Genomic DNA, 26,467 nt, shown 5'->3' with positions numbered 1-26,467 from the left:
TTACCGCGTACCGACCGCTCAAGACAAATCATACTGGTCGGGCCGACCTCCACAGCCAGACCTCGGCAACTCCTCGTCCCCTCGGTCGCAGCAGCAGAGGTCCGCGGCAGTCTCCCTTAGAACCGCACGTTTCGTCTTATTACACTTGTCTGTCTTATAGCGGCGGTTCCAACTCATTTCGCGAGCGTCTACTTTATAGACTTTGTCTTTCTAAGCATCATCAACCTCTCGCTTTTCGCGACACTAGCACAATGGGTTTCAACACTGCATTAACCAGAGCGCTGGGGATCAAGAGTAAAGCCACCCTTTCATCATACCAGCAAATACTGACCAGCCTAGTTCCTGTCGTTCAGGGTGGCATGCAATGGGTGGGATACGCTGAGCTCGCAGCAGCCGTCAGCAATGCCGGTGGTCTTGGAATTGTACGTTGTGCAGCCTTCATGAACACATGGCAATCTCCAGCGAGCAAAGACTGACTTACCCCAGCTCACTGCCCTCACCCAACCAACTCCCGAAGACTTGCGCAAGGAAATTCGCAAATGTCGCTCCATGACGAAGAACCCCTTTGGCGTTAACCTGACCCTCCTACCCGCCCTAGTGCCCCCCGACTACGGTGCCTACGCACAAGTGATAATCGACGAGGGGATCAAGATCGTTGAAACAGCAGGCAACAACCCTGGTCCTGTCATCCGGCAACTCAAGGCCGCAAACATCACAATCCTGCACAAATGCACGACAATCCGACACGCCAAGTCGGCTGTTAAGCTGGGTGTTGATTTCCTATCAATCGATGGTTTTGAATGTGCAGGGCACGTGGGCGAGCACGATATCACGAACTTCATCCTTCTTAACCGTGCGAGACAGGATCTCGGCGTGCCGTTCATCGCCTCTGGCGGGTTCGCAGACGGGTATGGGCTGGCCGCGGCGCTGGCGCTCGGTGCAGAGGGAATCAACATGGGGACGCGGTTCATGTGTACAGTCGAGGCGCCGATTCATCAAAAGGTGAAGCAGGCGATCGTAGATGCCGAGGAGACGGACACGGCCCTTGTGATGCGGCGGTGGAAGAACACGACGCGGCTGTTTTCGAATGAAGTGACCAAGCAGGCGCTCAAGGTTGAGAAGGAGAGCAAGACCGGGGAGTTTGCGGAGATTGCGCCGTTTGTTAGTGGGAAGAGGGGGAGGGAGGTGTTCTTGAACGGTGATGTCAACTTTGGGGTATGTTCTCTTTCCTCCCGTTGCCCTTTCCTCTTCAGAAGAAGGGAACAAAAGTTAAATGTCTTTGCAGGTCTGGACAGCCGGCCAGGTCATCGGCCTCATCCACGATATTCCCACGTGCGCCGAGTTGCTTTCTCGGATTGAGAAGGAGGCGGACGAGGCTCTGAACCGGTCGAGGTCGTTGTACACGGCAACGCCGCAGAGCAAGCTTTGATTGTTTATTTGTGTTCTGTAGAGCTAGAGCTCAGAGACTCGTATACTTGATAGCGATGCAACACAATGCGTTTACTAGTCCTCCCTGCTGAAAGCGTCATCCCTTGCGGCACAGTCTCGAGCTCTAGCCTGTGAACAAGGGATAGAGAGTCTGTTTGTACCTGCGTAGGACCTTTTCTACAAATAGAGAGAGATGCGGGAGCAGCCCTGATTTATGATGTTTTTTTATATTTTAGGTAATTAATGTCCTACATTCCCGCGTCAGCATTTACATTGATGGTTGCTGTCTGCCATATAGCCCATAATGAACATGATTTTATTATGATTACGAGTCCAACTCCTAAATCTGTTCCTTGCAGACACGAGCAACCTCCCCAGCAGAACAGCCCTTGCTTGGAATCGTGCGGATCTCAATGACAGGCCCTGCAACATCTGAGCGGGCTACCTGAGGACAGTAGATGCGGGAACTGGATTGAATCAAAACATACTCAGCAGCCTGTGTACAGCAGAAATAAGTAGATACGAGCTACTATCAAAGTTAGGTGCGCAGAAACTCAACGCTGCCAATTCAACATGTAGGGCTCAGTTTAAGCTTCAACTACAGACTCTTATCCTGGATAGATGCAAGCCTTATGCAATGCAATGCGTCCAGTAATCAAACCCAAGGCAAAAGCAAATGAGCCCATGCGCGCCAGTAATCAAAAATTGAATTGTTATATAAGACATCAGAACTGTTGGTTGGCCCTAATCCCTCGGCCTTCCTCAGCACATTACTCTGGTGTATTGGAACGATGGCTTCCCCCAGCCCATCCTCACCTTCATCTCCATCCTCATCAGCGTCTCTGTCCTGTATTTCGCTCTCATCTTTCCTGTCTCTGTTTCTCTCATGCGTCCAGACACCAAAGGGCAGGGGTCGAAATCGGCGGAGCCCTAACCTCCCCCCCTCCACAGCCACCACCACCAACAGCAACAACAATACAAGAGCGAATGCGTGCGCCCACCCCATCATGACATGTACATGTAAAAGCACGCTGCCTCCAGTAAGCACAGACCTCGCCAAGGGTCTCTATCACGTCCCTCCCGCAAGCGATAATTCAAACACCATCTCCATAACGCAGACCACAACAACGACAACAACATCCATCCGCATCGTCGACTCAGACACTTCCTCTGACTACGACTCTCACTCCATTACGTCCGCTGATACAGACACAAACTCTGTTTCGGATTACGGCTGTGGCTGTGGATTTGGTGGCGATGAGCATAATTGCGAGGATGACATTGAAGACACAAACACCGACTCAAACAAAATCTCTCTGCCGGCAAGACCACTTCCACCTGTGCCAGTGCACCGCCAGAGTCCATCAACATCAAGGAGAAGTTCTGAGGTGAAAACCAAAACCCGTCTTGCATGCATCGAGGAGACAATTCCTGAGGAAGAGGAAGAGGTGTATCTCGCGCAGCAGCGACAGGAAGGAGACGCAAAACAGCATCGAGACACAACTAATCGGCGCAAGTCAATGATTGAGCTGTTTAATCTGTCCACGTCTTTGTCTACATCCTCCTCATCCGGAGCAGCATCAACATCATCAGGACCAGGCCTGAGCCTGTCCTTCTCGAATCTGAGCTTCCGGTTTCCCATGCCGCCGATCTGTGGCAGTGGCAATCAGCAATGTCAGACTGAAAAGCTGGACAGTGCAGGCATAGAAAACCCCCAACGCGAGAACTTGGAGCACAAAAGACCAAAGTCCATGTCGGCGTTGTCCTTGTCCTATTCAGCGTCTTCGGCAACTGGTTCCACTTCCGCATCCGTTTCTCCTTCACAGCTATCATCAACAGAGAAATCATATGAGAAATGCCTTGACGGAGTCCCTGAGAATAGAGCACAAGTCCACAGTCCAGCAACGACGACTACGAAGAAACAGCGCCGAATGGGCACGATTCTTTTCCCACCCTTTGCGTTTTTGTCTCGTTCGTCCGTTGGAAGTGCTCTGGATCAAGATAGCAAGGGGTCAGCAGTGCCGAATGGTAAGTCTCTTTTTTTCTAGGCATGGCGTATGGAGTTTGAACCGGCGTTCGCTTCGGCTCTGGACCTTGTTCTTGGGTTGGAGGCGCGCATGGGCATTGAATGAGAGTAAGGCTTTAGGCTTGCTTGTGTCTCTTCTTTCTCTCTGATCTGGGCTTGAAGGTCTTCGGCTCTGGAGTTGGGATTTGTTTATAATCGGTTTCAGTCTAGTCTGGTGATATGGCTGGAGGATGTACGTATACGACTATGGGTGAGTTGCTGGTTTATTTCCTATGTACGATTACTGTAGCGATGTTGTACAGCTAGGTACGTATGGCCATAATAATAATCTATAATTATAATAATGGTTCATGGTTGAAGCCGGCATCATTCTATGCTTAAAAATGACATTCCACATTATAAATACTCCACAGCAGAGCGATTGACTATCGAATCGAAACATGTTGAAATCAGTGGCAGAGGCATGTGCAGACTTCTGAGTCTTCAAGGATCTTTCGGCAGTGAGCTAACTCGCCCATCTACGAGAAATAGAGACACTGCTTCTGATCTGCATACAACGACCCGGATATATAACAGGTTATATAACAGGTGTCGCGAACGCTTTAGAGGTGAGAAGGTATGTATAGCTATCTTAGGGCTCCCAGGATTATTCATAGGGGCATTCTGAGGAGAACTTCGATATTGAAATGGAATATATTCATGCCATGATCTCTTAAAGGGTAAAATGTTAAACCTAAGCCCAAAACTTGGCAAGATGAAAAGCTGGAAACGAAGTAAAAGATAATAAACATGACCTACCAGAATATCGCATTTGGACTCAAACGGTAACAATGTTATAGTATGAAAATGGACAAGAACCTACAACCAGAAACTACGACGCACTGCATACGGACTTTTAGGCAGTAATGAAGCAATCAAGTCTAATTAAAGATGAATGCCATGACATATACACGACGACAGTCCATAGAAGCCTTTCTTAGGGAAATGCCATGGCAGAAAAAAATATAAAATAGTCAACAGCAGTTCAAAGACCATGCCAAGTCCCGTACACAGCAACTGCAAGCTGTATGAAAGCCCCGATGGACAAGGCCCAGTATTCGGAGATAAGCTTAGAGGATGGAGCCAAGGGCAACGCAAGGGAGACCGACACCAATAAGGTTGCCATCCTGTGAGCGTTGTTAGATTAATCGGTTTAAGTGAATAAGCTGTAAAACAAGGGAACATACCGCGCTGGAGGGGGAGTTCTGGCAGCAGGCAATGTTTTGCTTGCACTTCTGGTTGACAAGATCTTGGATGCCAATGAGGACTGGTAATTGTTAGCATTGGGGCATCACGAAAGTGATTTTCGAAGAACTGACCAGCAACATCAAGCTTGGAGCACTGATCGAAGAGACCAAGACCTTCGGCACCAGACCCGGCGCCGATGAGGCCGCTGAGGGCACCAGACAGAAGACCCTCATCAACGGTTGTGGTGTCACCGGCGTACGTGGCCTTGTTGCAGCAAGAGAGCTGGGCCTGGTCACCGCACTTGTCGGAGGCCTGCTTGACGGTCACGTTTTCGGGGACAGGGAACTTGACGTTGCTGTTGCCCTTGTTGCCAACACCATTGCCAGCGAACTGGGAATCATGGGCAGGAGGGAGGGCCGCGACGGAGGCGGCGAAAGCAACGACAGCGGCAGCAATGGAGAACTTCATTGTGAAGAGGTGGAAGTTGGTTTTTTTGGTTTTTGGAGAAGAGGCTTGAGAATGAGGGACTGGACTGTCTATGAAAGTCTTGTAGAGAGAGCGTGATGAGGAATTGAACAGGTGGTGAATATAGCATCCTTATATAGACTGCCGGATGGGTGTTTTGTTCTCTCAAGCTCTCCCAAACCACGTCCTTGTTCAGAGAATTCTTCCCTCATGGGTCTTTGGAATGCACCACGCAAGGAACAGAGCTTCGAGCTCTGATGCCGCCCCTTGTGGGTTCGGTGTTCGGAGGGTGATGACCCATTATTCGGTATGGATCAACTGGATGTTGCCTCTGGAAGGCAGCGGTCACTCATTTCGCGTTTTTAGCGGATGCTGCGTACTCAATACTGTCTCATTCCCCTGCTCCAGCTCTGTAGATCGCTATGCAAACAGCACCGCTGCCACTCAGGTTGCATCCCAGCATTTCTTGCCATTCCAAAATGTCAAACTGTCAATCTTTAGTATTTGCTGCTATCACCAGTTATAGTAGCAGCGGGATTACGTGACATTTGCAGTGTCGATTGCGCCCATGACAAAATCAGCCGCAGTCATCTCGTGGTATGCAAGTAGTCAGTTCACATTCCTCGGAGCTTTGCGACCAGCTTCAGCTCCCAGCGCCTGTTGTTGGCCTATTGCATGCTTTAGCCTGCAAGGGATGATTTAGACAAAGTCAACCCAGAAATCTAAAACACATATGCACGGTTGGTCCCTCTCAACTCCTGTCCCTTGAAGCGGCAAGGGATGCGCGATCTCTCTAGGTAATTTCCCAAGCAGGGATAGAAACCTGCAGCACGTAGCTACACTATAGATGAATACCATAGACATCGAGCTCGTTTGTTATTGCCGATGATGTGGGACTGTATATGTAGGGGTGTTCAGATCAGGGTCAGGGCCTTGAAAGAGGCGTCCGGAGGATACCCGTAACAGTGTAGGAGCCGAACCAGAAAATAACCTCAAACTTGTTAAAGAATGGATAATAATCTGTTTTCCCTACGTCGGTGGCTGATACTGACCTCTGTACCACGGTCAGCATTCTCTTTCAGACAGGTTATATTTCCTGGCAACAAACAACAAGCCCTAAGTTAGGCCTTGCAACTCGGAATCCTCAGAGCCCTTCCATCCTTTCCTCGACTACCTTGCGCAGCCAATGTTTCAACTTATTGACCTTCGAAGTTTTTGGTCTAACCAGTGATATTCACCGAACATTACTGGCAAACTAATAAAATCATGCATAAGCAGGATCTGGGCGCACGGCAACTCTTCGTGTCTCTCCTATTAGACGCCACCTGCACAGCAAAGCAGCAAGTCTACGGTGAAGGTGAACCATTCCCTAGGCTTGTTGTGTTCAGCCGCTCAGTTTCTGACCTTTTCCTCCAGAAGGTTTGGCTCATCCGTGCTCAGGAATCAAGGACCGAAGAAAGGACGCCGTTATGTCTCAGATGTTTGGGTTTAGATCTGCGTAGAGCGGCCTGTAACCAAAGACAGACAGCCAGAAATTGCGAGCCAGCTATTACTGGGGTTCATGGGGCGGGCCTTGCGGCAGCGCTGGGTAATCAAGGCCTGCTTTGGCAGCCAGTGTCATTGTAAGCAATTGCTGTCGTGATTTCCTTGGATAGAATGCCCTGTCCTGCTAGGTTTCCAGCATGCTTTAGAGAACGTCCTATGCAATTATAGCAGATCTATTCCGTCCGCTTTTCATGCTCATCTTTCTTCGTTCAGGGTCCGGTCCATCGGTCAGCATCAGATCTCTGGCTTGGGAGCTTGCTCAGCAATCGACCTTTTACCAATATTCGATATTCCAATATGTTGTCCAGTGGCGGCCAGCAGATTATCTCATCTTTTTGTCCGCCGTGTGTTCTTGACCACTTTCGGCTGCCACGCAAAGCCCTGTAGATATGTTGATCGAGCATACTTAGAGCTAACATTGTCGAAAATTTTCCAACGAAGTTGGAGATCAGAGTGTAAACAATCATCTTGCGGCTTTATGATTGCACTTTCACTGGCCATTGTTGTGGGGGACGCACTCCATCTCGTTTCGCTGGCCATTTCTCCTAGGCCCTAAAGCGTAGTGCTGGAGCCATATCGTAGCGTAGGCTAGCTGGGGAAATGCAGAGGAGTTTAATGAAGTTCGGAAGATGATGCGGACGAAGGAGTATGGTCGGTGTCAAGATGGGTGCCTTGGCGGGGTGCCTGATGTACTGTAGATACCTAGAGCTGAACCTCCCAGGATTATCAAGTATATACCCACAGCCTCAACTCATAGCCTGGCTAGATTTTTTGTTAGTTTTCTTTGTTTTTTCTGTTGGATTATTGCTTTTTTATATCCATGATGGTGTCCTGGTGGATTGGCGATGGGTGAGACTACTTTGTTGACTTTAGATCGAAACTATATATAAACTATATATATTTCTGCAGGTTGGTCCTTCATCTCAGTCGGCACCATACAAACATACCAGCCACCATTTACATCTACCCCACAGAGCTCACAGCTGAAGACGTCAGCGCCCAAATACTACACCCCAAAACAATCAGGACCATGTCCTCACCATCTTCATCAGCTTTAAAGTACGCAGCTTATGTTATCACCGAAACGTCCCTCCCGCGACCACCACTATATCTTCATCGAAACGCACGAGCAAGGTTCAATGACAGGCCCCCCCTTCCATGTAATCGGCAACATCCAAGAAGGAATGGTATCTAATCACCCTTTCTGCGGAAAACCCAAAGATGAGCCGGTGTTCCTGCCAAAAGTGAGGATTGGTGCTGTCCGGATTGACGAAGACGAGGACGGGCGGCTCCTGAGTGTTTGTCAGGAGATTGAGGTACCGAAGAAACAGTTTCAGGAAGCAAAGAGGCTTTTCCCAGAGGAAAGATTGAGACGGTGTCAGGAGTGGGCGGGTGATTGTAGCTTTGTTGAAGAGGAGGAGGTTACTGAGATAAACGGAGGATTCTTAACCTCTCTTTGATTCAGTTGTGATAAAATACATGCGGCCTGAGCCGTCGCTTCTAATGCAGGAATGAGAATATGCCAAGTGGAGCCATAATGCAGTGCAGTCAACGCCGACCTTTTAGGGTCCAGCGCAGTAGGTATCTCAAAAGATCAACAAAAGCAGAACAGAGCCAGAAGAGTAGGAAAGCGTCCGGAGAAGAGGTTAGTCACGCAACCAGGCCCTCCTCTTCTCCTCCTTTTTCTCCCTCCGCTTATCCTTGAACATCTTTAGCTCCTTCTTGCTCAGCTTCTTCGCACTGCGCTCGGCCCGTAAACTTCGTCCATCATGCGCATTCGCCGCGGCATCCACATCAAAATATGCGTTCATCTGCCGCCGCGACTTATTCTCATCATTGTGATACTCCGGGTTCAGCGACGCCGCCTGCCATCGGCCCGTGAACCGATTGAACGATCCAATGGCCTCGTAGCCAGCAGTGTTCACCAGTCCCATCCCTGCTCCACCGTGAATCCCTTCTTCTTGTCTTTCGTATTGCTGCGCATAAGGTGCTGTCGGGTCATAGTCGCCATGGATGGCAGGGTTATACCCGCCCAGCGGAGCAGAGGCTTTCTCGGCCGGAGCTGGTTCCTCTGTGCCTACGGCTGGAGGGGCTGCGGCAGTGGCGACGGCTGCATCCGGTACTCGCGGGTTCTCCCATTGTGAGACGCCCGTATACCGGTTATAGAAATAATATGCTTGTGCGTTGGCATCCCAGACGGGCTCCCAGCCATCGTCCTCGCCCGGCGGAGCTTCGTTGGGGAGCGGCGGGGGAACTTCGTCCGGTAATGGTGGCGCATCTGATTCTCTTGTTTCACCTTCTTCTTGTTCTCCCTCCTCTTGTTGTGGCGTACTGTCTTCGCTCTTCTGTTCTGATGTGTGTTCCTCTGCCTGTTTTTCTGCCTTGGTCGTCACTGTCGGGTCATTGTCTCTGCTTGGGCTAGTAGTATCTGGTGACGGTGATGCAGATCCGGATGCGCCCTCTGGGGCGTCATTCGTGTGGCTCGTGGACATTGTGCTTACGCGGTGCTATGTGGAATAATAGTACGAGACTCGGCGTTCGATGATGCATATGGAAGACTCGATGGGAGGAATGTTCTTCCGCTGCCAGCACTAACGGGGGATTACTAATGACAAATTGTGCGCTTAGTGAACATGAACAGCAACTATGTACTCTGCAGAGTACGAGCCGGTATTTTCAAGCACAAGAACTCAACCCTTATTGATGCATGCCTAAAGAGTGTATCATATGCACGTAATGATGCGACTGTATAAAGAGTTGAAAAAAAAAAAAAGAGTTGAAAAAAAAAAAAAAAGACAGAAGAAAACGTCAGCGACCAGATTCGAACTGGCGCGGGCGAACCCAGTAGATAATCGATCCTATCCTCAAATAAGGCATTCGAATCTACCGCCTTAACCACTCGGCCACACTGACAGCTTATTAAATAATTTTTCCTAATAAGTTTATCATCAATATATGAGCAAATAGGTCCCTCCGTGCCCCGCCATTGGTTAATCCCTTCAACCTCACATAGACTCTCCCAAAGTTCTTGAGAAGATTATGTTCAAATTTTGATATTGGGGAGCGCGCAGACAGCACCACGCGATAATTTGCATAATCAGGTGAGCTATTTTCTTTCTATGCGCTCTTAATCTGTCTTCTCTGGTTTTTCTTAGTCCTTATGGGTTGTGTTCATGTTTATCGTTCGTTCATGGAGCCGCATCTGCAAATTATATAGCGACCCGATCCATATACCGCTATGCTGCGGCCTGCGGCCTGCGCTATACCAATCTGCCGGTATAGAGTTCCTGTGTGCTCTATTCTAGTAGACACCCCAAGGTGGTTACCTGCCTCGGACTTTTAACTATATCACGGCTGTGTTAGACGTGAGCTGCTGCTGCCCAGGTGCAGCTGTCTATCACGTCTCGGCTTTTGAAATTTCTCCTCACTATACAACTCATAATCTATTTATAATGAGTACAAGACAGACTAACTACCCCTCAGATCAATCCAAATCGGGATCCAAAAAAGCCATTCTACGATTGTGTCTACCATAGGGCATCATCTGACTTGGACAAGCACAAGAGAAAGAAAACAAATCAAATCAAATCAAGGACTCGAAAAGGGAAAGAAAAAGACAAGATGCCTCTGATAACGCTCACACCCGATGAGGTCGACGACCTCATCTACGATGTCCGCGCCGGCGACTCTGCAGCCCTGGAAGAGGACCTCACAGCCCTATCCCAGAAGTATTCCGTCAAGCCAGCCGTAATCATTGCCTCGGCAGTCGACTCGGCACCTGAAGATGAGGGCGGTAGCGGGTGCTGTCTCCTACATTACCCTGCTGCAAATGGAAACCTTGGTATTTACTCCCCAAATTCCCTTTTGCATTCCAGGCCGGATGTGGATAGTATGCTAACGATATGCAGAAATCCTTACAAAGCTAAAAGAGCAGCTTCTCTCAGCCACAAATGAGAACATATTAACAGCGGCTGAAGTCAAGAACACTGTCAACCACCGCAACCACTCTGGAAACACGCCCCTACACTGGGCAGCGCTCAACACCCACCTAGAGTGCGTGAAGGTGCTTGTTGAGGCTGGGGCAGATATCTCAATCAAGAACGAGGCCGGCCTTGATGCGGTGTTCTTAGCTGAGCGGGCGGATTGGAAGGCGCAGGAAGCTACTCAGACTCCAGATCCGAGTCAGGGCAAGGATCAGGATGGGGACGAGGAGATGGAGGTTGAAGTTGCAGGTGACGCTGCAGAAGGGGGTAATGCTACGCAGGTACCGGTGACGAAAGCGAGGCAGATTGTTGACTGGCTGTTGGAGCACGGGGACCCTGCGGAGGCAGCGGGGGATGGATCTGCGCCTGGGAACGAGTCTTGATGTGACGAGAGGCCGATGGGATGAAATGGCATGAGTTAAGACTTTTTCTATTCTTTTTTTGCTTGGTTTGTGAAAAGTTTCATATATAGTATCTATAGACGTTGCGATAAATTCATGCCTCGTTACCATTATCTTTCGTGCTCTATTTCTCCGTGCTCACCGATTCCCCCGTGTCTGTCGTTTAACAGCAGTGGTTATAAGTGAGGTAGCCTCGTTCTCGTTCTCCCTACCAGACGCTTGCTCTTCTAGCAGTCCAGCACGGCTATTTCCCCCAATTTCATGTGCCTTCGTATCAAGTCCAATTCGGAACTGCCGATCCCTCCAGGTAACAGTCATACCGCCCCAGATAGCCCAGAACCAAATCGGAAAGGCAAGTATCTCTCTTCCAAGCCAGGCAGCCAGCCAGTGTGAAAAGCGCCGCCTAGTTGTACCCTGAGGCGGACGCGCGAATGATGGGGTATTCTCGTCGCGTTCGACGGTTTTGCCGGAGTGCAGCATGATATAGACGGTCCAGTCAATGAGGCACCATGTTAGGATGGAAAAGCCGAAGAAGGTGAAAAATGTCGTCCATGTGGAGAGAATCTTGTTCTGGAAGTACTCCGCCAAAACAGTGGTGACGCCCCATGCTCCGTATAGCGAACAGAGTATTGACTCTGTGCCGGGCTCCACTAGGGTTGCCAGCATGACGATGAATTTCCTGACACGCAGCCACCGTACCCGGCGTGCTATGTAAGATTGTACGCTCATATTTGCGATGGGCTGGAAAGCGAGATCTCCAAAGACCAGCGCATGCTTGCCCAGGTGCTTACCGTCCTCTTTCTCCTCACGGACTCTGTTCTTCCACAGTAGATCGCCAATCAGGTGGTCTTCGCAGATATTGTCCGAGAAATAATCGATGCCTGGGTTGAATTGGCAGCTGGCAGTCGTGGTAAGGTAGTCAAGATGAGAGCGTCGGAACATATTTGATTTGCCCACGATGCACGGGGCGATAAGAACCGTGTTGATAGCAGTATACATTTTGGCATGTGATGACGAGAGAAACAATTCTTCTAGCCGGCCACCTCCCATGGCCAAAACACCAGGCGCGCAGGCGCTCTTTCCGTCCTTCACTCTGGCAGCGCCGCTTGTTTCCAGCGCACGCCGCTCGTCTACGCCAATAACCCCGGTAACATCCACAGCAACTGGCAGATGATGCACGAATTTATATTCTGTGCTGGAGCCTGAACCGAGCCCGCACAACTTGTCCACCATGCGCCCGCAGACTCCCTTCCCAACCCAGACATTGCAGTCTGCAATCCAAACGATATCACCCTTCGCCTCTCTATACGCGCGACTCATGTTTCGGATCTTGGGATTCGGACCGAGGTTATACATGGGTTTATGGTCAGGCTGGAGGAGCGGATCCTCTTCCTCCACGTAAATACGTGCATCGACATGGGGGAAGTCGGCGACCAGTTTCTCCAAAGTCGCGTAGGCAGGATCGCTCCGAGACGACACACAGAGACACACAGTAAGTTTGCCACGGGGGTATTCTTGCCGAAAGCTTGAGGCTAGGCAGTCGTACAGGTGCGGCTCGAGGCCTTTGACCGGTCGAATAACAGTGACGTGGGGAGCGTTTTGAGCGGTGGCGCAGTAGGAACTCTGAGGGCGTCTAAGACAGTGCTTCCATCTGAGATTATCGCGTTAGCACAAGTCGCAAAAAAAAGCACGAATAAAGTACAATTTGTAATATCCCAAAGCACAAACAGTCGTCACCGTAGAGTACCAAACCAGGCCTATCCACCCCAGCGCGACCGACCACTGGAATCCGCCATAGCGGGCTGATCCCAAACCGACGGCGTCCGTAATCGATTGAAGCGTTATCATAGGCGTACGCGACGGGGATGGAGCATTCGCATTATATGACGGACGCGTACGTGGGGTGGAGAGGGGCGAGAGGAGAGAAGAGAAGAGAAGAGAAGAGAGAAGACGAGGAGACGTGGTCAGGTCAGGTTCAGCTCTGCGGTGGTTTGTCGGTTTATTTGCCCTGGTTTCAGTGCAACGTGCAGTACTGAGTACTGCTGATCGGTATTATGCCAGCACAGACCAGGATCCAGTCGGATGCACCGGATCATGTTTGGAATTTTAAGGCAGCTAGAAATATGAGGATCTGATTTGGAGGCCCGGACCCGCTCGAAAGTCACAGTACTACGTTGATAGTGAGACAGCGAAAGTTCGATCGTCTAAATGTCCCAACTCACCAAACATTATTATCTTAAGTTGGAGCATTCATCGCGAGGAGAGAACGAGAAAGCAGGATTGACTCGTAAGCTCGCCAATTGCTATATTCAGACATATATTACGAAACGTAAGCCATCTGTAACTTCATTATATTGCTCTGTAGAGTTTGCGTTTGGCACTGTAAACTAATTGGAATTCATTATCATCATCAGCAGGGCTCTCAATCAAGCCTTCTTCTTCGTCCGTATTAGACTTCCCTGTAAAAGATTCACCCCGGTGTCCTGAGCAGTACCAGACTCTGTAGATCCACTAGGAGCCTGATCTGATGTTGGGCCTTCATCTTTCTTTCGTTTCCGGACGAACAGAGTTGTAGCGGGTATCTCAGACGGCTGTGATGGGACCAGAGGCTCCTCAGATGTGCTCTTTCCCACAACATGCTGGCCAACCCACAGCTCATCTGCAAGTGTTGCAACCTTGTCGTTGAACGCCTTCGTGCTGGCAAACGAGACCTCTTCGTTGTAAAAGTCTTGCTCGAGAAGGAAGTTGATGACTTTCTTATAGTCATCTTCGTTCAACACTGCATGTCCTCTCGCCGCTTGTGGCCAGTAAAATGCACTTCCGTTGTTCGCCTGCTGATTTATCGTCTGATCGACTGAATGAGTGATTGAAGCATCTTCGCTGCTTTTCGGGACCTCCAGAGACTGTGCCTGATCTGAGTTGGCCGGGGCGTTAGACGTTAGCAGTTGGCTATCCGTTGCCGGTCCTTCCCCGGCCGCGGAGGTGGTGCCCCTAACCTCCGCAGAACCGGCAGTGCTGCTCAGCATTGGCTTCGAATTCACCACTCCAGGAGGGTTGATAACAAGCCACAGAAACCCAACCAGTCTTCCCGCAGAGCACTCCTGGCGGAAGGACATCATCTCCCAGAACTCGTCCAAAGACTTCACACTCCTCCAGTGGCCACTCGAGCTCTCTCCGCCCGCAGCCTCTGGAAGTTCATCATCGAGGTCAATGAGAAAGCGCGTCTTTGGATCATCAGGGAACCGAGGAACCAGAGAGCGCGGCGGAGCATCAGGCTTGCTGCATATTTGACGTAAAGGATAAGCATTCAGCCATCGGGGCCGGTCTTTATCGTCTGCTTTGGCGCTACTAGGGAAGAAACCTCTAGTTTCAAACCTGTCGCAACCAGGCACGATGAGATATGCCGTTGCTGAGCTCCGCGATGACTCTTCGTGTTTCTTGTCTTGCTCCTGGGAGGCAGATTCAGGTTCGTACTCGCGAAGAATTGGATCGAGAGCGCGGCACCACCATTTGATCAGTCCACGATCGTCGAGGACATGTTTTTCAAGATTCTCAATACTTCCAGGAAACAAGTACTGATTCTGAGACCGAGCGAAGAGCGATACAAGCAGTCGAACGCCAGGTCGTTGGTGGACCCGTACAAGAAAGGAGAGAAAGGTATTGGCAACTCGCCTGAGAATTGAGCTCTTTGACGCAGCTTTGAGTAGGTGCAGGTGCCCGGTAGAATCCGCCTTGGAAACAAAAATGGTGGTCAAGTGTGCCGTAGTGTAGATTAGCACCTCGATGCCGAAAACGATTATCTCCGCACCATCATCCTTGCCATCAGGTATCACAGAGGCAACAAGAAAATGGTTCTCGCAGAAGGTCGGCTCTGGTTCCTCGCCTGGTGGAGGAGCGAAGAGAGCGGTGGATGCTGTGGGAGTGGACGAGATATGGCGGATGGTGACCTTTACATCGGTCGGAAGCACCTTGGCTAACAAATCTCCCAGAACAACATCGACCTTGGACATTGCCGCCTGAGCCCTGAAGGCTTTAATAAATTAGGATGATAGGATTGTGCGTTTCTAGTGTTTTAGGACTTTTCTTTCATGTTACTGGGTTGCCTCCCACCCCATTCAAGCGTTCCTTTGCACGGATATCACGTGATTCAACATGGGATGTTTCCAGCCTTACTCTGTGAATGTGCGCATTATTTCCTTGCTCATTGCTGAAGGCTGGGTACTTCATATCTATCCCCAATCTGAGTCGAGGGTCTGGTAGGTGAAAACATATCAGTTGTCTAAAAGGCCGGGAAAACAACATTATCCTATTATACGTTACATGGTAGAATCTCTAAAAGTATTCAGCAGCAGCAGCCAGATCATCAGCATTGAGCAATCCGACTCCCTCGTTTATAAGCGTCGTCCAGAGGATGTTGCGAGCCCGGATCGGCCACGAAGGCGCACCCCAGTATCTGGCCTTGATGCCCTTCTCCTTTGCGTTAGAGATCTGAGATCGAAGAGTATCAAGCTGCTCATCGCTCAAAACGCTATCAACACCCAGAGTGAGTTCGCCAATCGCAGAAGTGAAGCTGGTAGAAGCAATGGGTGAAATGAGCGACGTGATTCCCTCATTCCCGCTTTCATTTAGAGCAGCAAGGGGCCCGTCGTAGAAGTAGTCGCGGTCTGCAACAGGTCCAACCATGTCATAGGGAGTGTTGCCAGTACCAATCACGGTGACCGGTCCCTGAATGAGAGTTTCGTTGTTCTTGACGGTTGTCAAGTAGCCCTTTCGGCGCAGAGGCTCCAGAGCCGCAATGACGGCCTCAAAGGTCTCAGGGCCGGATGTCTTGGAATCAACCCATAAATAGAGCGTTTGGTCGGTAGATGTGTCAAAGACACCACTTGAAATGTTAGATGGCAGTTTACATTGGCTTTGGTTGGTACGCACTTATGTGTTGGGGCTGTCAAGAATTTGCTCTTGGGGTTCTGACGCTCAAGAACGTCAAGAATCGGATTGATGTAGAGCGACTCGAACGTGCGCTCGTCAGTTAATGATGACTCGTCATGACCAACCTGTTGAATCAATACATGATCTATGTTGTTCGAAGGAAGCTAACTCACATGGAGAGTGCCATTATACAGCCACACATCCGCTTCAACCGAGATGCAACCGAGCGAGAGAGCTGGGAATGATTTCTTAATGAATGGCTTTATGAAGGAAAGCACGAAGAATAACCAACCTGTATAAAAAGGGACATCTCTCCAATAGTCACTGAAATAGCATCAGCTACTGGCCTACTGTTTCAATGAAAGCATACTCACTTATGAGAGTGAACCGGGATCTATGAATGGAAATTCTGGGTTAGCGGTTCTTTACCGGTGGTTCGACCACGAGAACGTTTCCGTTCAGGGGAACTCACAGGTAATATACCCCTGGTGAAATCAGTGGGATACTTATATTCTGAGCTTCGGTGAGTGTTCTTCAGGATACTCTGCAGCTCTGATGTTCCCTCGAGCGCCTCAGTCGGAACCGCGAGGAACATCGCCGAGGCTGCGGTAACCAAAAATCGGAAGAGAGCCATTTTTCTTTATAGATGACACTTCCTGAGCGTTAGTGTGCTGGATATGATGCCCGTGATAAAGGAAAGAGATGGATGGAATGAGCTTCCCCGAATTTATATTATTTGTTGGGGTTGAGAGCATGCAAAATCGATTGGCTGCAGATGGCCCATTTCCCCGGTGGACTTGGCATATCAGCAGCCAGAAAGAAGCAAGTATTTGCCCACCTGCGCCTCTAATATTGTCATCTCGGGGCTTGGAATGGGCCACGCGGGCCGTCGCACTAATTTCGCTGTCATCGACCAGATATGCGAGAACGTGGAGAACAATGAAATCGATGAGGGTTGCTGTTGAGCTGATGGGTTCGCTTTCATTATATGCTCCATTGAAGACACAAGCTAGGTATCTATAAAGAACAACTAGAATATATAACCATGGCTCTATCAAACCTCTCGAACTGACGGAGATCCCGAGTTACTTTGAGTCTCCGGCTGCGTGCTACTCCGTCGGAGGCCTAAGTTTCCGATCCGCTGTACCAGGTTACTTCCAACCGCATCCACCGCGCCCTTGGGCGCCAGTAGCGTTGGACCCTGTGCCGCCGCCTCCTGCACCTTGAATAGCTTGATTGAGGTGCCGTTCCAAACACCCACCGTGCCAGGTGTAGCGCCAGATGCCGAACCGACAACCATCTCAGCAGAAAAGATGAACCCCCAAAGCAACGATTCGTACCAGCCCATCGAAAGGGCGGACCACTCAAACGAGTGAACGCGCGGAGGGGTGGGATCAGAGATGATGCTCTGGATCAATGGGTCTTCCGCGAATGACGGCAGGTTCGAGATTAGTGTGCGGGATTCACCATTGGAGGACTGAAAAGCGCTTTCAGGAATACTTGGCATGATGGCTGAGATAATGGTAAGGATTGTGTGTAGAGGAAGTTCGGGCAACCATGATTCAAGCTAACACTTTATCAGCATCTTTCATCTCCGTGGCATGAATGCATCGCTACTTACCCAAGCCGTAGTGGGAGTAAATCCACCTGAGGATGAAGGGAAAATAGCCGACATACTGATTTGACTCGTCATACTGTTTTGTCGGGAGAAGGACGGCTGACCTGCCGGCATCTTGCCTCGGGCTTTCTCCGACATCCCTCGCAGCTGTAATGGCACACTTTCGTCTATCACGGACGACATTGACTGTCTGCGAGAGGTCTGGACGGAGGCTGAGTCCTGTGGGGGTGTGTGCCGCCCATCGCCCTCGTCTTCTGAGTCGTCCCCCCCAATAGCGAAAGGGTTATTCTCTTCAGGAATGCGACCAAGAGGTGACCGCGCGCCCGACGAAAGACGGGGATCCTCGTCAGAAGCTGAAAGCACTGGACTAGCTATAGAGTCACGGTTCTCTGACTTTCTTCGCTGGTTTTGACGCTCAATTTCTTGCTGGCCACTTTCAAGAGTAAACTCCCGGACCGCTTCGAAACGTCTCCTGTACTTTAAGATGGCATATACTAGGAATGGGTTTTCTAAGAGAGTGAGATAATGATCATGGAAAGATATATGTGGTAGACTCACTCATGAATTTGTGTTCAAGAATTGCATTGATAGACTCGAGCACTGAAGCAAGTAGGGCGTGATTCGACTCGTTAGCAAGCAGGAAGCTGGGCGCTGACATGGACGTAAACAACTGCAAGATTTTAGAGCACGCTTCTGCGGTCAGGTGTTCGGCATATGGAGCAATATTATTGATAATGGCAAGAAGTGCAGGGTAAACTGCCGTCAGATTGCCTTTGCTGGTGGTTATCAATGTATGAATGGACTTTTATAGGTTAGCTGACCAGGACCCTGACGGACGAGGACGGGCCAAACATACTATAAGGAGAAAATCGGCATAAGAGCCTTTGAATCCTGGAATTCGGATACTCTGTGGTAGGGTGTCTTGTGCTTCGAATTTCTTGTTCAAACTCTTCCCAAAAGTGGGCTCCACGCTCATCGTTTGCAGGATGAATATGCACATTCGGACGACGCCTTGCTTTGCCGGATCCGACTTGTACGTAATGCTATAAAATATACAGAGAATTATAAAGTCGTGGGACCGGTTCGAATCGATGATGAATGATCTGAACCGCTTGTTGCATTGCAGGGCTTCCCAGAAGAGGACCAGCATCTCCGGTGCCCACTTGACCGACTTTTGGCTGCCGGGAAGGTAAGCTGTCGTTGCTTGCATCTGATAATGATGTTACTAGGGCTTCCTGTTTGCGAGAGTGGGATAATTACCGGCTGATTGAGAATCCTGGTCATGCCGTCGACCAGAAACTGAAAATCTTGCGGCCGGTGCAAACGACCAAAATAGTGGCGATAGTAATTTTTGGGTGGATTTCCACGGCCATCTTCTGGGACAGGGTATAGGAGTAGCACGAGAAGGAACTGTAGACAGTATATTACCAATATCTGCCTAGGGTCTTTCCATACAACATGGTCATAAGGAACCCTCCACGAGGCGGGGTTATACTTGATCGCCTGGTTGTTTAAATGTTAGTCATTCTAACAATTTTAGCGTCTTAGCTGCACTCACTGTGTTCAAGAGGGAGCATAATAAAGTTAAAACTGCCTGCTTCTCTTGAGAAGTGGTGATGTATGTAATGGCCCTGACACCTTGGACCGGCAGCAGGCCTTTAAGAAGTAAGCTTCAGCTCCGGAACGTTATGAACGAGCAACTTACTAGAAGACATGTACATTGCCTTTCCAGTGATTGTGAGCAGTAATCGAAGGACCTCGCAGCGGTTGTCCTCCAATTCCCTGGTCGAGCCCATCGAAGTATTGCAGCCAACACCACTCTGCCAGATGGAGTATGATACCTTGGCCTTAGCCGAGGGAAGTTTTGGAATTGTAAAGCCCGTGTAGAACAGTAGGTCCATAAGCGTGTCAATCAACTCCTCAGCCAAGGGCTTCACATCTTCGTATTCATTGACACGGGGCGATGCTCTATCCCGTACTTCTTCCACCTGCGATTCATCGAACAGCACATCCGCAGCCAGCTGGGCCTCCCTGGTCTTCTTCTTCCGCCGGGTCCAGAAGAACTTCTCTTCCCATTGCTCCAGGTGTTCCGCCTCATAAATATACGGGAGGAGGCGGGTGAGAATGCGAATGCAATTCAAGGCATCTCGGTCGGGGGCGAGATCTGGGTCGGGGAAGGAGGGATGGTTTTTCAGGGTCGTAAGACGAGAGGTTATAGATAATAGTAACGTTTCGAAGTTTCCCAAGGCATGATCGCGCGTGCGCCTTATATCCGCTGGAGTGAATAGGCTGAAGACGTCTTCCGTGGATTCGGGAAGCTCCCAAAACTAAGCCCAGATGGTCAGCATTCTAGGCTTCTAGTCGAAGTCATTTGGGGAGATGAAATATTTACTCTCGCCCAGTACGGATCATCTGGAGGAATTTCCTTCTCCTCCGATAGGCGAAAGATGCCCTGTTTGAAGACCAACTTCGACTCTGAGGCTCCCATCTTGATCCACCGATGACGATCAAAGGCCCTTTGCCTTCATGCGGGAAATAAATTGTTAAACCCTGAGTATTCGGAAGCGAAGTGCCTTGAGAAAAGCGGCACGAGTATAAACTCGCAAAGCTTGATGCCGCGCCAGAGAAAGTGTAGTTGCGATGCTGGCTTTCTGGGACGAATGCGGGAACTCGACCTTGAAAGCTGGAGATGCCCACTGTACCTTGTATTCCGGGGCTCGTCCCCACTAGCAAAAGAACTACAGTATCGCCACTAGCACCGTTAACATGCAAAATTTACGATGATTTCTCTCTTTCATTGAACAAATATTTGTAATTTAATTCCTCTATAAAGTACAGAATCGATACACAAATCAATATAGCAATGCTGGGTGCGCCGCGCACTGATAATCGAAACTAAACCGAACACCTCCTTTAGAAAATGCATCTCAATAACTAGAACCCATCGTTTGTGAATGAAACGCAGCCAGACAAGGGCCGCCAACTTTAATAGCTGCCACTGCTGATTGACGGCCGTCTGCTCCGCTCATACAACCACTTATTGCTGACCCCTAAGCTCCCCCGCTTTCCCCCAGCTGGCGAAGGCGTGGCTGGCAAGGCAATCGACTCTTTGAAAGGTGACGTCCGCAGGGGCGAAGATGATCCGAAACTTGGCCTGCGTACGTTTTCCCTGCCATTATTTGAAACCATTTTATGAAGTAATGGGCTGGGCGACGGGGAGAAGGGGGTGCTAGATGAAAACCGAAGACTCGAGGCGCTCGCACTGGTGGATAACGGCGACCCAGAGTGGCTAGCCGGACTACCTGCCCTTGACCCAGATACTCGGTATTTGGGAGGGGTCACATAGGACGTCGCGGGAGCCGGGGAGGAGGTCGCTGAGGGATTGAGCCCGAGAAGAGCTCGCTGTGTAGGAGTGAGGGGGATGTCCGGCATCTCGTCTTTCGGTCGGATGAGAGGATACAATGCAACCAATATGTTGAACACGAAAAGCAACTGAATCATAAGTAGCGACATGTCGGAATATGTGGGAATCTCGGTTGTCTTCTGGATCCAATGGGCGCTGCGGCAGCCCAGTCAGTCCAACAAACGGCGAAGCCATCCCTCTGAATCACCTACTAGGATTTGAAAGTATTCCCAAAAGTCCAAGTTGCCAACAAAGCAGAGCCATTCCATACAAGCCTCCTCACATTCTGATCCCCAAAAGTACTCGCCTGCTGTCGCCGCACGATCTCATCCAACTGCGGATGGCGCCATTTCCCAGGCGTCTGTGATTGCTCAGAGGCAGGAGCAGGGGTAGCCGCAGGTTTAGGGGTCGAAGGAAGGAAAAGCGATGCCATTGAAGGTTACAAAACAAAGCTGCTGGATGTGAGCATGCGCCGAAGGCAGTCGGGATTGGGACTTACCTGGAATAAATGTGTGAGAAGGAACTGCACTGCACTTACCTGACTGACTTGCAAAGAATTGCTCGAATTATCGCTCCATTTATACTTTGAAAACTAGATCTTATTCATGGCGTTCCTCTTTGGCCACAAGCTGGCTGGGTAGTGTTGGTGGCCGGGAAGTTCAACATTGGCTACCCAAGGACAAGCGCCATACCCGCGACCTTACCTAATCAGGAGATATGCTGGACACCTTAAGCGCTAGTAACCCCACATGACAGTTGCTCAACCATTCCAGCTCGTCATCCAAACACCTCAGCTATATCGTGTCAATTAGACTGTTGTGTGTGAAATAATAAACTGATGCTTCCTCTTTGAAGTGACAGTTGTGGGGTTAATCCATCCAAAATGGCATCAGAATTGTCGCTACTTCAGAAGCTGGACAGCTTGCTCAGCAACGTAGTAGCTGACTGGAACTTCTACACTACCTTGATTGCTGGCGCTATTGTCGCTTTTGCCGCCTTCTCGTTCGTCACATCCAAAGAACCGGAAATCCATCCTTTTCTGCTCGCCCGCCAATCGACTGCCTTTCCAGTACGACAGCCTGGCGAGTCTGCTGCTCATAGGAGCCTTGAAACACCGCATGGATTCCCGCTCAGGTCTGGCCTGAATGTGAAAGATCCTGGGGCGCCAAAGTGGACAAGTGGCCGAAATGGAGACTTGCGTGATGTATGGAAGACTGCTGTGCGTGGAAAAGTTGATGAAAATGGTGCTGTTTCGGGCAAGCAGGGCAAGATCTTTACAGTGCTCGGAAAACAAGCTGTGGAACATTCGTTGGACCAAATCACAGCCGAGATCAATGTAATCGGAAGGCGTTTACAATCAGGCAATGCGAAAATTGTTGCAGTGTGTCTAACTGACTCGATTGAGCTCTTGGCCTCGATCTTTGGTCAGTATATCAAGTCATACTTTGTTGTCGTTCTGCTGACAAAGTTCATTAGCTGGAGCGTTCTATGGATTCAAGGTTGTCATAATCCCTCACAACCTTCCCGCGGAGCAGTTGTCTAAACTGTTACGGAAGGCCCAAGCAGATTCGTTGATCGCTGAGGCTGGTGCGCTCGATCTCACCCTGGTTGCCAAAGATAACAAGCAGCTTTCCCATGTGATTTGGGTTGCGAAGATGGGAAGTAGACATATGGACTGGAATGATGTGCCCAAGGAAGTTGAAGACCATCTAGACGTCGCCGTATGGCACGAACTTGTTGATGAGAAGAAGGACCTGGCTGGTCTGGATATTCCCGAATGGGATCCTAGCTCGAAGACTCCTACCTTGTCTACATTGTGGTCAGGTGAGTTCGTTGAGTATGGCCCAGAGGTATGTCTTAAAATTCCAACTGTTTACACTGTTCTATTTATACTAATATTGATTGATCAGCACTTGGTTGCAGGCATTTCGGGCTTGATATATTCATTGCCCCGAACTCAGCGGTTTAACAGTGATGATTTGGTTCTCTCCATAGACTCACTCTCCCGGTTGTACCCCCTATGCCAGGTTTTTGCGGCACTTTTCACCAACGCTTCTGTGGCTTTGAATTCTGTTGCCGGAGAGAAAGTCGATTTTGCTCTTGCTACAGTGGGAGTCTCTCCTTCTGTCATCGTTGCATCCTCTCGCACGATATCTGAGTATCATGGCAAGTTTATGAAACCGCATTCCGGTCTTCTTTCCTCTATTGCTCGCTGGTTCCAGGTGCGATCGCTTGATTCTGGAAATATGCCGTCTCAGGGATTCTTCAGTCGGCTAGCCAGCGTCGGACCTACTGCCGAGCTTTCTCTAGATAGGCTCCGGCTACTTTGCATTTCACACCGGATCGACGATGATACCGACGCTCGTCTCGACCATGAGCAGTTGACTGACCTGAGAGTCCTCACTGGGGCTCGCGTGGTTTACGCTCTCACAGGCCCAGGGGTTGCCGGTGCCATCTCGCAGACAAATGTCTTTGACTACCGCCGATTTGAGGGGCCTAGCCATTTCGGTGCCCCATTGAGCACGGTCGAGCTTCTTCTCAGTGATTTATCTGAAGATACCGAGCAAGGACAGGTAGGCTTTTCTTTATTTTTTTACACGGCTTTTCTTTGTTTTTTACACGGCTTTTCTAATTGCAACTGATTGGATTTATCACTAATTGTTTCTATTAGCTTACGGTTTCCGGCCCTTCGGTTACCTCCGGCCGGACGACCTTCCCAGTACAGGCTCGTATTCGGGATGATAACACTTTTGACCTTTGTTAGTTGGTGAATGTGTATCAGCGATGATTCCTCTCACTGGGCAGTCTGCCATCTTCATTCTGACTTCAATATACGTGACTCCATTGCCTATATATGCGATGTTAATCAGCATCTAGCGTACTTTCCATGATGAAGCGCCAATGAAATTAGCAAAAAATCTTCGCAGATACAAGTACACCTGAATAGAAATTGCTCAGAAAATAATGTACATTCATAATCAATGCAGACGGCCCGGGTTCAGTTCTGATGCAGCAGTTGAGCCTGTGCCAGGCCGATTGTAGGCTTTTGTCGCACGTCCTTGGGTGTCATTTTCTTGATTTTTGCGATAAACATGCCAAGCTCATTCGCACGCGTCTTCAGCGCTGACGAGATGTGTTTGTTATGAGCTATATCATCCAGTTGCAAAGCAAGCTTCAATCCGTTGTAACATGGTACAATCCGTTGCAGGAGCTGATCGTTAGACAACCAGTCCTGCCCTTCGGCGCTGAGGTTCTGGTCCTTCAGACTGGCAAGAAGACGCCGTGCGTAAGCCTCGACCTGACTGGCATTGCTGCCGCCCTCACTCAGAGCGCGAGCAGCGGAAAGCTCGAGCAATGTACCAATAACTAGGGCACTCCTCTTGGGATCTCTCTCTAAGTCACGAACAGCGTGTTCTGGAGTTTCCATCAAAAGCGCAAATGACTTCGCAAGGCCCTGGATTCTCGCGATGCCCTCACCCGTGAAATCAATCCGCTGCCCTGCCAGGTGAAGCTCGAAGAAAAGCCGCTCAACGACGGACACGTTTTTCAGCTTGAACTTAGTTGCCTCTGACTGCTGCGCACACATCAAGAGGTGCCCCAACCCATTGGAACTTCCGGCTTTCCGCACCAGCCATTCCCAGCGATCCTGACGAATCACCATACCCGACTTGTGAATTCCAATAAGAAATGTAGCCAGGTTTGACCAGTTTTTCGTCTCATGCATCAGGGTTAATACGCGATACTTATCGTTCGTCGTTGGCACTGAAAATAGGTCGATTGAGCGAAGTTGATACGGCTCTTCCTTGGGGCCGATTGACACGATAATCGGGTGTCCATTTAGCTTGTTGGCATTGCGTGGACGGTATATCAGGTTTCGCTGCTGGATATTTAGGGAATGGGGGATGAATAGTTCGTCGCGGAAACGGTTGAGGAGTTGGTCAAGTTCTGGGGAGTGTGTCGGGGCTAGCGAAGGGATTGCTGCTTCCAAATTAGCAATCCCAAGACAGAATACTACTGAGCGAAAGCCTTCTTACTTCTTGCTGACCAGCTGCGTTTTTGTGTCAGATTGACTGACTGGTGGAAGGTGGTCGGAGTTTGGCAGCGGAGGAGCCTGCCCATGGCGTTGTGCGCCATTATGGTGCGCGGGCTATTATTTGTTGCGTGGCTGCGATAGCCTGTTGACCGAGCGTAAGTAGATGAGTTTAGGCCGGAAGTTCCTTGTATCGCAGGAGCAAGAACAAACAATAATGTATCCCAGCGATTCGGAGATGCTGGCGGCAGAAAAGTTCCTGGGCGGTGGTTGTCCTAGACAGGCAACTGAGGTCTTGGCACAAAATTGGCTCCGCCTTTCAGATAATTGTTCTTCGCCGACTACGGAGTTATCCTTGGACTTCATCCATCCTGCAGCATGGCAAGCTTCTCACAATTGACCCGGCAGCTGGGCTGTTTAAGGTCGTCAGCAAAAATCCAGCAACCGGTAGCTTCTCAAATTAGAACGCTTACCACAACGTATACGCCAAAGCCAGCGCCGGTGCCTTTCCCTGAAAAGCTTCCGAAGCAATTCCTCTCTCAAATACCCGCTCGATTCCAACCTCACGGTATATAAAACTGTCTCAAATCTTGGAATTGCCATGTTTGTCTGACACTTGTGCAGAGCCCAAGAAAATAAAAGTCCATCCTCCCCCGCCATCGGCTCGCGACGTGTGCAAGGATCCCATTGCGACAGTAAGGGATGCCCAGTTGGCAATTCTTGATCCTACCGGAGAACGCAAAGCGCTCTTTGACTACCGACGGAATCCTCGAAGTGTAAAGGTCGGTGATATTGTGCGGGTGACGTTCAAAAACGGCGATCCGTTCTCTGGTGTTGTTTTGAGCATCAAACTACAGGGCGTCGACACCTCATGTTTGTTACGAAATGAACTCACCAGAGTCGGTGTCGAGATGTCAATTAAGGTGTTCAGTCCGAATGTGGAGAGCGTTGAGATTGTCCAGAGAGCGGAGAAGAGGAAGAGACGGGCACGCTTGTATTACATGAGGTGCGTATTCCTGATATCACCCAGCCTCGAATGGTTCTCAATTACTCCTCCACGAGAACATTGACTGACACTTCTCTCAGGCACCCTAAGCACGATATGCGCAGTGTCGAGAACATTGTTTCGAACTACCTCCGCCAGAAGTCCGCGGTGACAGGGCAAAGAACCTCACAAGGAAAGAAGCGGTGATATGCATCTACTGTTGAACTTCCTGACTTGACCTTGTATTACTACCAGCACATGTACATTGAACTTTGGAATATGATGACAACTTTTTTCCAATACTCTTTTCGACGCTGCCAGTTCTATAAAGGCTGGCAGTGGTGACTATGGCCTTTGACATTCGCAGATCCCTGTCGCGGATATCATTACAAGGCTATTAAAGACGACTCGCAATTTTTAATTAATG

At 49.7% G+C, this 26,467-nt stretch overlaps 13 protein-coding genes across 13 annotated transcripts, besides 1 other annotated feature; 5 read left to right on the top strand and 8 right to left on the bottom strand.

Annotated features, from left to right (window-relative positions):
• Positions 1-26,467: part of a sequence feature (contig 1.161 621..266267(-1)) that runs on past both edges of the window.
• Positions 44-1,429, top strand: ANIA_08801 (NAD(P)H-dependent flavin oxidoreductase; the record flags this gene model as incomplete). Its single annotated transcript, XM_050611801.1, has 2 exons — positions 44-1,215; positions 1,286-1,429. The coding sequence occupies exons 1-2, from the start codon at positions 550-552 to the stop codon at positions 1,427-1,429; spliced, it is 810 nt and encodes a 269-aa protein (XP_050467786.1). The 5' UTR covers positions 44-549.
• On the top strand, positions 2,436-3,709 carry ANIA_08802 (uncharacterized protein; the record flags this gene model as incomplete). Its single annotated transcript, XM_676979.2, has 1 exon — positions 2,436-3,709. The coding sequence occupies one exon, from the start codon at positions 2,436-2,438 to the stop codon at positions 3,474-3,476; it is 1,041 nt and encodes a 346-aa protein (XP_682071.2). The 3' UTR covers positions 3,477-3,709.
• Positions 4,351-5,230, bottom strand: rodA (hydrophobin rodA). The gene is made up of 3 exons (XM_676980.2): positions 4,813-5,230; positions 4,681-4,760; positions 4,351-4,620 (listed from the first exon to the last, which is right to left on the bottom strand). The coding sequence occupies exons 1-3, from the start codon at positions 5,147-5,149 to the stop codon at positions 4,564-4,566; spliced, it is 474 nt and encodes a 157-aa protein (XP_682072.1). The 5' UTR covers positions 5,150-5,230; the 3' UTR covers positions 4,351-4,563.
• ANIA_08804 (WW domain-containing protein) lies at positions 8,338-9,183 on the bottom strand (the record flags this gene model as incomplete). The annotated part of the gene is made up of 1 exon (XM_676981.1): positions 8,338-9,183. The coding sequence occupies one exon, from the start codon at positions 9,181-9,183 to the stop codon at positions 8,338-8,340; it is 846 nt and encodes a 281-aa protein (XP_682073.1).
• On the top strand, positions 10,313-11,057 carry ANIA_08805 (uncharacterized protein; the record flags this gene model as incomplete). The annotated part of the gene is made up of 2 exons (XM_676982.1): positions 10,313-10,532; positions 10,600-11,057. The coding sequence occupies 2 exons, from the start codon at positions 10,313-10,315 to the stop codon at positions 11,055-11,057; spliced, it is 678 nt and encodes a 225-aa protein (XP_682074.1).
• ANIA_08806 (putative ceramide glucosyltransferase) lies at positions 11,214-13,304 on the bottom strand (the record flags this gene model as incomplete). The annotated part of the gene is made up of 3 exons (XM_676983.1): positions 11,214-12,726; positions 12,778-13,114; positions 13,298-13,304. The coding sequence occupies 3 exons, from the start codon at positions 13,302-13,304 to the stop codon at positions 11,214-11,216; spliced, it is 1,857 nt and encodes a 618-aa protein (XP_682075.1).
• Positions 13,502-15,126, bottom strand: ANIA_08807 (H3 histone acetyltransferase RTT109; the record flags this gene model as incomplete). Its single annotated transcript, XM_676984.2, has 1 exon — positions 13,502-15,126. Exon 1 carries the CDS (start codon positions 15,083-15,085, stop codon positions 13,502-13,504), a length of 1,584 nt encoding a protein of 527 aa, XP_682076.1. The 5' UTR covers positions 15,086-15,126.
• ANIA_08808 (uncharacterized protein) lies at positions 15,408-16,638 on the bottom strand (the record flags this gene model as incomplete). The annotated part of the gene is made up of 5 exons (XM_676985.1): positions 15,408-15,957; positions 16,005-16,129; positions 16,178-16,328; positions 16,379-16,398; positions 16,477-16,638. The coding sequence occupies 5 exons, from the start codon at positions 16,636-16,638 to the stop codon at positions 15,408-15,410; spliced, it is 1,008 nt and encodes a 335-aa protein (XP_682077.1).
• ANIA_08809 (Hid1 family protein) lies at positions 17,059-20,110 on the bottom strand (the record flags this gene model as incomplete). Its single annotated transcript, XM_676986.1, has 8 exons — positions 17,059-17,571; positions 17,626-18,116; positions 18,181-18,292; positions 18,479-18,832; positions 19,051-19,125; positions 19,181-19,278; positions 19,328-19,949; positions 20,015-20,110. 8 exons carry the CDS (start codon positions 20,108-20,110, stop codon positions 17,059-17,061), a joined length of 2,361 nt encoding a protein of 786 aa, XP_682078.1.
• ANIA_11123 (uncharacterized protein) lies at positions 20,608-21,633 on the bottom strand (the record flags this gene model as incomplete). Its single annotated transcript, XM_050611800.1, has 3 exons — positions 21,525-21,633; positions 21,238-21,477; positions 20,608-21,181 (listed from the first exon to the last, which is right to left on the bottom strand). The coding sequence occupies exons 2-3, from the start codon at positions 21,456-21,458 to the stop codon at positions 20,608-20,610; spliced, it is 795 nt and encodes a 264-aa protein (XP_050467785.1). The 5' UTR covers positions 21,459-21,477; positions 21,525-21,633.
• On the top strand, positions 21,819-23,789 carry ANIA_08810 (uncharacterized protein; the record flags this gene model as incomplete). Its single annotated transcript, XM_676987.2, has 4 exons — positions 21,819-22,449; positions 22,502-22,875; positions 22,936-23,598; positions 23,697-23,789. The coding sequence occupies exons 1-4, from the start codon at positions 21,909-21,911 to the stop codon at positions 23,787-23,789; spliced, it is 1,671 nt and encodes a 556-aa protein (XP_682079.1). The 5' UTR covers positions 21,819-21,908.
• Positions 24,024-25,257, bottom strand: ANIA_08811 (uncharacterized protein; the record flags this gene model as incomplete). Its single annotated transcript, XM_676988.2, has 2 exons — positions 25,060-25,257; positions 24,024-25,003 (listed from the first exon to the last, which is right to left on the bottom strand). The coding sequence occupies exons 1-2, from the start codon at positions 25,157-25,159 to the stop codon at positions 24,024-24,026; spliced, it is 1,080 nt and encodes a 359-aa protein (XP_682080.1). The 5' UTR covers positions 25,160-25,257.
• On the top strand, positions 25,964-26,338 carry ANIA_11631 (mitochondrial 54S ribosomal protein bL19m). Its single transcript, XM_050611799.1, has 2 exons — positions 25,964-26,061; positions 26,142-26,338. The coding sequence occupies exons 1-2, from the start codon at positions 25,967-25,969 to the stop codon at positions 26,245-26,247; spliced, it is 201 nt and encodes a 66-aa protein (XP_050467784.1). The 5' UTR covers positions 25,964-25,966; the 3' UTR covers positions 26,248-26,338.

Source organism: Aspergillus nidulans, chromosome III (assembly GCF_000011425.1).
Source record: "Aspergillus nidulans FGSC A4 chromosome III".
Taxonomy (NCBI): domain Eukaryota; kingdom Fungi; phylum Ascomycota; class Eurotiomycetes; order Eurotiales; family Aspergillaceae; genus Aspergillus; species Aspergillus nidulans.
This window is presented reverse-complemented; position numbering and strand designations above follow the sequence as displayed.